At 50.4% G+C, this 8,754-nt stretch overlaps 1 protein-coding gene across 9 annotated transcripts in view; it reads right to left on the reverse strand.

The window, feature by feature from the left end:
• Positions 1-3,487: 3,487 nt before the first annotated feature.
• EML1 (EMAP like 1) overlaps positions 3,488-8,754 on the reverse strand; it is a 172,477-nt gene continuing 167,210 nt past the window's right edge. For all 9 annotated transcript variants that reach the window (XM_019639385.1, XM_019639389.1, XM_019639387.1 and 6 more), the window contains 5 exons: positions 8,235-8,332; positions 8,030-8,117; positions 6,529-6,624; positions 5,162-5,292; positions 3,488-4,487 (listed from right to left, as the gene is read on the reverse strand). In XM_019639385.1, the coding sequence (XP_019494930.1) occupies positions 4,362-4,487; positions 5,162-5,292; positions 6,529-6,624; positions 8,030-8,117; positions 8,235-8,332 (539 nt within the window). In that variant the 3' untranslated portion in view covers positions 3,488-4,361. The remainder of the gene's footprint in view (positions 4,488-5,161; positions 5,293-6,528; positions 6,625-8,029; positions 8,118-8,234; positions 8,333-8,754) is intronic.

Here is an 8,754-nt window from a genome sequence, read left to right on the forward strand (position 1 = left end):
CTTTATTTTATAAAAAGAAACAATGTAGGGTGGCCGGGGGCGGTCCCTGCCAAGGTCACAGTGACCTTGGGCAAATGCCTGTTTCTCCAGGGGCTTTGGTTTCTACGTCTATAGAAAGAGAGGGCTGAACAAAACAGTGTTTCTCCAACCTGTGCTCCTGGACATTCTGCTTTGTAGAGATGTCCCAGGAAGGAAAGGCTGCGTGCTCAGACAGCCTTGGGGACCCTGTGCACTCACAATCTTCCCTGTGTGTGCTCTACAGCCGGGAGGCCTCCCCCAGACGGCCACAAGTCTCAGGCACTCCACTCTTTGCTCAAAAGCCACATTCCCCATGTACCCAGGCTCAAGCAGCCTCCATCACCACCAGCCCCTCCCTGCCTATCTCCAGCAAGAACAGTGGTATCTTTGGTCTTAGGGTTATTACATAGGATAAGGGTCTCAAGGTCTCTGAGGTTCTTATTAAATGTTGTTCTTGCTAAACGTAGCACACAGTATTTTGCAGAAACAGCTGTAACTGGATAAGTTTAGCCAACTGCAAAGAAAAAAATCTACATGTAATTAACAAAATAGAGTATATGAGCAATGGCTAAGCCTCCCTTCTGGGAGACAGAGCTTTGGATGTGACCCCCGTCTCCTTTACTTGCTGCAAGTAAATATTAAAACTACCTAAGGACAACCTCATCTCGTTCTTGAAGAGAACACCCCGAGTGGCAAACCCCTTGAGCTCAGTAACAGGATGGTGCCCCGCTCAGAGGAAGGAATGGTGCTTATTGGATGGATGGATGGATAGATGGATGGATGGAGGCAATGGCCCTGCTGGACTCGCAACGCACATTAACGTATTAAAACTCTAAGAGCCACACGAAAAGCCCTGCTAAAACCTGTTAAACTCAGCAGCTCCCAAACCCAGGGCCTATTTAACGCCCTGTGAAATCCTGTTCCACGCAACACACTCTGGGTAATATTCCCCCAAGACGACCCCCAAGTTCCCTTGCAGTGCCACCATTCTACAAGGCGTTCAGAGAACCATCCCTGCTGTGGGCGTCCGCCAGAGAACCTGGAGGGAGGTGAGTTGGGTAGCTGCTTGGCTGCCCTCCTGGTCTCCAGATCTGTCTGTCTGTCCTGAGCACGCTGGGTCCTTTCCCTCCACTACTCCTGGCTGATGCCTGAGCCTGGGAAGGAGACTCGCAGGGGTGAAGATGTCAGAACAGGGGGAAAGCCTTTCCTGCAGTGTCTTGAGTTTCTGAAAATGCCTTCACATCGGCCCGAGGCCATGGTCCTGCAAAGATTGAAGGTGAGAACTGGACAACCTGAGGCCCCTGAGGCCAGGAGCACAGGGATGCTGTCTGGCTTCTCCCATGGCTTGTGATGAGCTGATGCTGTGGTTTCTAAACCTGCCACTTCTGTGGGAATCAGAGTAAAATAAACCAAAATAAGCCACATGAAAACAGGAACACTGTGCAGTCCCACGGGTGTGTGTGGGGGTGGGCAGTGCGCTGGGTGGTGACTATCCTAGCCCACTCTCCTTTCCATAGTCACTGCTCTGAGAGTACTAGGAGTAACCTAAAAGACACAGACGCCCATCTGGCCAAAGGAATCTCAGAAATGGCTGAATCTCACAGACCTCGTCCTGTCAGCCTTGCTGTGGCAGGGGGTCTGGCAATTTCCCATTCAGGCCTGATAAGGAGGGAGAAATTGCCTCCAAATGTTAGAAACTGAAATGTTATAAGCAAATTCTTTTTTCTAGCGTCCCCCATCCTACCCCTCCCATCACCATGGCAACTCACCTAATAAAAGGAGCAAGGGGGGGGGGCGGGAAAGGTTTTGGGTCCGCCCTTGTCCAGGGGCTGGTTGGTTTCATTGCCACAGGATGTCATCATTGTGCCCTGAAGGTCTTTGGTTATATATTTTATGTATCAGTGAGGCGGAGTGCTGTCGAGGAAAGTGGAACATAGTCTAAAGAAAAGCCCTAACGTTCCAACATTCAGAATTTGGCCTGAAGCCCTTCCTAGTGGAAAAGGGGGGCGGGGGGGGGGCAGGGGGAGGAAATGGAGACTCATTCCGTCTCCGAGCTCCCTTTCACAGCGTTTCCCCAGAACGATATGCCATGGATTGTTGATCCATGGCCAACAATTAGCGTCTTGGGAGCAAAAGTGCCCAAGGGTCAAGTTTGGGCACTTTTGGGAAATGCCAACGTAAACAGGGCTCTTTATTACAGAACTTTGCAAGGCCGTTCAGGTAGCCTGCGCTCGAATCTCTACATACTACATGGTATGTAGTGTTTGGCACTTTCGAAAGTTACTTGGAAACCCTCTGTTAGAAGGAGATTAAGAAAACAGCCCCTCCCCTGTCACTCTCCACAGCCAGGCTAAGAGCTGATGAGGCAACAGGCTACTGGGAGGAAGAGGCCTGGCTCTGTGGGCCAGAAGCTGCCCAGCCTCTGGGGTCTCTCGCTCTAGCAGAATCCTGGAGGTGCTAGGCCTTGTTTGCCCCACAGGGGTGAATGGTGGTGCAAGGCCCTAGCTTGCTGTTAATGAGCAAGTGAGCAAATAATGAACACCCTCAGGCTGTTTAAAGAATTTCATTTAAATGTAGGCAAGTAAGAAGATAGTAAGATTGGCTTCTATACATATCCTTTCCCCATTATTGAGCTTAAAAAATAGTGGGAGTATATAAAGGCAGATCTTGTAAGTCAATAATGGGCCCCTCTCCCTTCCCTGATCTGGTTATTCCCCCAATTATTAATTTCTGCCAGTATTTACATAACCAAGTAAACGAACAACTGGGTATGGTAATTAAGCAGAATTCCTTAAATTCCTTATAGTTATCTAATCGGATGAATGTTTACACACCATATGCAAATTATAGTTCCCAGGTGAGAAAAGAAATCTGTGTATGAAACAGAATATAGTGTGAATCATAGCTAATTTTAAATATTTTAATTTATATACTTTCATGATTATAGGTCAATAAGAAATCCACTTTTCAGGTTTTATTTCATTACAGAATATATTTGATAAGGATACATACAAACAGATTCACCTTTGATACACAGAGTTTACTGGTGCCCTGCACATCCGCAGTGGGCTGGAGATGTTCTAAAAATTGCTTCCAATGTCGCGATTAACCGGCCACTGTAAACCACGGCTGCAGAGCTCACGTGGTGCAATTCATTTACTTGCCTAGAACAAGTAAAAATCTTAATATTTGTTCTTAAGTCTGTTTATTACTCTTCTGTTTGAAAATTTGAGATACATTCCCCAATGTAAACAATACGTTTCAATCTGTCACACCATCAAAATGGATAAGGCCTTCTTGACAAATGTATGCCACCTACGTTTTACTCATCAGGACGCAACCTTACTTGTATTTCTTGGCAAAACGAGCCGTCCAGGCACACGAGACAGGAAGAGAAGCTGCTGCCTTTAGTACCTGGTGGAGCCTTCTAGACTGTTCCACGCTGCAGGTTTTATGGTATCTTTTTGACTTGGTCTACTTGGTCTTAAAATACAAATATACAATGTCCATAAGCATAAAATAGTAAAGCCTAGCCTTACATATTTATTATGAATTGCTAAAATTCTATACAAGTACAATACCATATCATGCCAGTTAATATACAGAGGCAGGTGGCCAAACGTGTCCACCCCTCACCAGGGCACGTGAGCGCGGAACCGAAAGGGGCGCCACCCACCAGAGTGCTAAGCGGTGGACGGTGCCCACCGGGTCGGGCAGCCTGCTGAAACTCTGACCTGCCTGTATCCCCCGTTGAAACCTTTAGGTTAATCTGGAGTCCAATCTGCTAACCACAAGAAGAGTGCAACCCCCTTCACCTCAGCCTCCCAGAGGGAGAGCCGCATGGAACCTTCGACACCACGACCACAGGAAGTCTATCTGCGTTTCCTGACTCAGCTGCGCAAGTCAGCAATTTCCTCTGCTCCATCCCTTCATCCCTTCCAACCAACCAATCAACAGCGATCATAATTCAGTACCTCATTATTGTCATAAATATTCGACTCAGCAAGCTCGACAGTGAAAGAGTACAGCCTATGTACAGTATTTGGAAAGGCATTCTGTGACCATTTTCGAAGAGTTCATAGAAAAGTTATAAAGGATACACCAGTTATTCTGTCGGCGTCACCGCAATGTAAACCTTGGCATCGTTTTTATATTAAATGTGTTTTATATTAATATATTGTACACGGAGAAACCTGAACTGCTGACCCGATGCGGCGCTCACTGACCCATGAAGCAAAGGTAACCGGTACAGGGACTGATTTTCCTGAGGGTTGTGACAACTTTGCAAACAAAACAGAGATCACAGTGACTGAGGGACCGAGGCCGTGCCTCCTGGGCCGGCTCTAAATGACCCGCCACTGCATGATGCTCGTGTCTTTGCCGCCCGTGGAGATGAGGTGGCTGTCGTCACAGAGGAAGTCGACGTTGGTGACGTGACTGCTGTGCCCACTGTACACGTGGCTGGGAGCCTGGGAAGAAACACATGGAGGGAGATAAATGCAAAGCTAACTATTTGGAGTCGGAAACGGCTGGAATTCTACATTCGTTCCTCCCTTCCTTCCTTCTTCCCTCACTCGGTGGCATCTCTCATCTGTGCAACTTGGACACAGGAGGGACCCGGACACAGCCACACGGAGTCCCTGCACATGGAGAATCTGGTCGGGACACAGACAGGCAAGTGACTGTCCTGGACCATTCAATCCCAGAGGACTGTACGGGGCACAGGGCACCAAAGAGGAGACCAACCAGCTGCCGGGATGGGGGGGGGAGGGGTGTCCTGGTGAAGGAGGGTGAGAAACGGGAAGGACTAGGGAGGGCATGCCAGGCCCTGGTGCCATCAGCTCAGCTCAGCAGGCCTGGGGGGTGGGGGTGGGGGACACGTGGTGGGTGGGGAAGGAGTGAGCCCATCTAGAAGGCGACAGAGGTAGACGAGCCAGGTCTAAGGGCTTCCTACAGTCAGGGTTTCCCTGGAGGATAGTGAGAGCCCCTGAAGTCCTCTAGGGCAGTGCGTCGACAGGGTCAAGTGTGCACTTGTGACTGGTGGCATTCACTCATAGCGCCTTTCTATTCGATTATCAAAGAGCCAGGTAGGGCTGCGAACGCATCCCCATGATGGGTGAGGTTTGGGAAGATGCAGCCTTACCCTGAACTGCGAGCAAGGGTAAGAGAAGAGGTGCACTTTGCCGAAGTCATCGCCGGTGGACAGGAGTTTTTTCTCGTGGGCCCGACAGATGGCATTGATGTCGGTTCCGTCCGAGCCTTCCGGCCACACTCCTAAGACAAAGACCACAGACAGAGCACTGGAAATATCAGAAACGTTGGGCACGCGGCGTGGGGACTGGCCATTGAACTCTCACCAAAATGAATTTGCCTAAGTCCCCAGCTTTGGAAACCAGAGCCGAAAGGGCCGCTCTGGGTGTCCATGGGAAACAATCCAGGCCATGCCCAGGAACCCCTGCAATGCTTCCTCCAGTTCTACTGCACAAGGGTGGCAATGACAGGCTGGCTGGGCTCCCCGCTCCTTCGGGCCCCTCTTGACAATATAGCAGAAAGCATGCCGGAAACCCTGGTTCCGAACACAATGCCTTTCCTTTGTCCCCAAGGCATCTGATGGCAAGCTGACTAGTCCTCAAGCCTGCAGTGTCCTAGCTTTTCTTTTTTCTGGGTCACTCTTTACATGTGAGAGTCTCTCCAAAGGACTTTCTAACCCTGGGTCTGTGTGTGCCTGTCAGTGGTTGGTTGGTGTCAGCTCTCTGTGGCTGCTGCTTGCCTGGGGGCACCCGGAAGGTGAGGTGGGTTTGGGGAGGCAGCCGCTCTGCTTTGAGCCCAGAGCCCAGGAGGGCCTGAAGTGTGGGGCTGGGGGCGGTGTCTCCTGACCATTGCTCCGGGAAACCCTTTTGGTCCCAATAACTTTGGATCTGAGAGAGCTGGGTGCACATCAGCTTTTCAACTGGTGAAAAGTTCTGGAGAAAACCCAGGGTGGGGGTTCCTGGCATTTAATGCCAGAAACTGGTAAAACGCTAGCTTTAAGATTTGTGAAATTCTGGCCAATTTATTGTCTTGCATAAAGAGATTATAAATACTGCTTTAAAAAAAATTCTACTAAATTGTGGCAATTTATTTTAGATCATTTATGAATATATTCCTAATCTTAGCTTTGAAGGAAGTGAAAAATTTAGTTTAAGGACCAAAAAGATACAGTAATCACTCTAACAAAACGATACGTAAATTGATAGAGTGCCATTTGGGCCACCTATCTAGGAAGTTTAGCACAGCCTCATGTGAGTCCAGAGAATGATCTCAGGACCCATTTCACACAACAGAAAAGGGTTAAAACCCATCTCCCGGTTCTTCTCGCCTGGCCTTTCCCCAGGAAGCTGCACGGAGTGTGTCCTGTGGGGCTCATGCAGTAACAGGCTGGTGTCCATGAGACCTGCTAACTATTAGAGAAACATTCTACAAGTAGACACACCTAACGCTTGAACCGACAGATAGCTGCAGAAAACTTACCAAAGACATGGAATCCCAAAGTGCAGGTATACGTAGCCCACTCGATGTCTCTCGTACTTTCCACGCTGACGACTTGCTTGCAAGCAGAGGGAACCCCTGGGAAAAGCAAATACAGCTCTGGTGACTTCTGAGCCAAAGCCTCCGCTCCTCCCTGGGCAGGGCTGGGCCCTCAGGGCCAGGCCTCCTCTGCTACAGGGCCCTCAGGAGTGGGACACTGTCCTCGTCCCAGCCCCGTGGGAGCTGAGCCCAGCCCCAGGGCCTGGGTGGGGCCCACCTCTTCCCTCTCCTCCCAGCTCCCTCTCTGGGTCTGTTTCCCCAGTCTGGCTTCTTTTTCCTTTGACCATGCTCTGGTTCCTAGGCCTCCACCCACTCGCTGTCCCCCTGGAGCCCCTGAACACAACTCAGCCCCCTGCTGCCTGGCTCCCCAGGCTTCTCCCCCAACATACACGTGTGTGCACACACCCCAATCCCTTCAACTTCGAGTTAGAAATGGAAGCTTATGGAAACCAGTCAGATCAAGTACCTATGGCCTCCCAGGTGCTTTGTTCCCCAAATGAACTCTCATTAGTGGAGTATGAGACTGTATCTGAGAAGATTCTAGACCCAGGGCCTGTCCCTGAAACCCCCCCATGCCCTCACCCCCATTTTTGCCTCATGTTAAGCAGGACCTTGGCAAGGGCAGGGAGAGGAGACCACAGACCGCTAGCCAGTAGGGAGGCGTGGCCCTGGCACAGGCCATGCCCCCCCCTCCCTGCCCACCAGCTGCCCTGCCTGACCCCGGCTCCTTCACAAGTGGGCGACCGCCTCCCCACCCAATGGCTCTTGATGCTGCGGCCTCGTATCTGAGCCCAGACTTCCTTGTCTATAAAATGAGGCACCTGAAAGTGCTGTGGATCACGTGAGATGTATGTAAGGACGCTGCACTTTTTAGTACCTTCCAGCAGGGCGGAGACCAGGCCCTCTCATGCCCTGGGATCCCGTTCTCAGGCCAGAGCTGGGCACGTGGTGGGTGCTTGGCAAGTGCTTGAGGAACCCAAGCACGCTGTGTCGTATATGCTCAGCAAGTGCCAGCCATTATCATCCTCACTGTTCCCAGGTCCTGCCTGGGCACAGACACTGGCCGGAGGGGTTGGAAGAGAAGGAGAAGGGGTCCCAGAGGGCTGAGAGAAACTTTATGGTCTGCCTGCTGGGGATGATGTTCCCACCAGGGCCCTCTCGCTGTGATGGCTCTGACCCCTCTCTCTTCTGCTACATCTGCCCCACTCCAGCCCCTCTTGGCAGAGTTTGGCCTTCTCTTCCTCGGGGCCCGCATCTCCTCAACAGGGGATCACGCTTGGCCTGAAATCCAAGAGTCTCAGTGTTAGGTAGGACTCGAGGGGTTATCCAGCCAGACTCCTCTATTTTATAGAGAAGGAAACTGAGGCCCAAGCTGTATGGGAAGTGTTTTTGCAGAAGGCCCTGTTTTGGTGTCAGAGTAAACGTACTCCTGGGTGCTACTCACAGTAGAGGATTTCATAGTCTCCGGAATTGGACACGAGGAACTGTGAGTTTACAGACCAGTCCAGGTGAGTAATGAAGCTGGAATGACCCTGAGAGAGAGAAGCAGCGTATGAGCCTCACTCAGCTTATAAACCTCCTGACGCACACTATACTGACGTAATTAGAGGACGACACACGTGTCCGTGAGACATGATATGTGCGCTTACCGAGCACTTGCCAACTCGCGTGTACTTCCTCCCGTTGTCACTGACTCCGTATATGTAAATACAGTTGTCGTGGGAGCCTATGGCTAAGAAATTCCCATCTACAAAACGATGACAGATTACATTTCAATTGTTAAAAATAAACACTTGATCAATTACAAGGGATCATGCCACTTGCCATCACAGATTAGAAAAAATAGCCAGATTAATGAATTATTTGTGTTTTTTTTTTTAAATTTTGCTTTGGAGTGAGTCCTATACCACTTCCAAAATTATGTTTTGAAAATCTACACCTGGCAGATTCCTCCCCTTATAAAACCTTTGCCTGGGCGTCCCCAGCACGGAGGGATAGAGATGCGATTCCTGAGAGGGGCCCAGAAGGCCCTCCAGGGTGTGGTCTCATCATTCCTCACTGAGCACTCCAGGTTCGCTCAGGCTGCTGCTCACCCTGCACCCTTCCCCTGCCTGCAAGGCCCTTCCCGTCTCACCTCTGCACCCTTCCCCTGTCTGGAAGGCCCTTCCC

The sequence above is a fragment of the Hipposideros armiger genome, unplaced genomic scaffold (genome assembly GCF_001890085.2).
Source record: "Hipposideros armiger isolate ML-2016 unplaced genomic scaffold, ASM189008v1 scaffold_43, whole genome shotgun sequence".
In the NCBI taxonomy this organism is placed as follows: domain Eukaryota; kingdom Metazoa; phylum Chordata; class Mammalia; order Chiroptera; family Hipposideridae; genus Hipposideros; species Hipposideros armiger.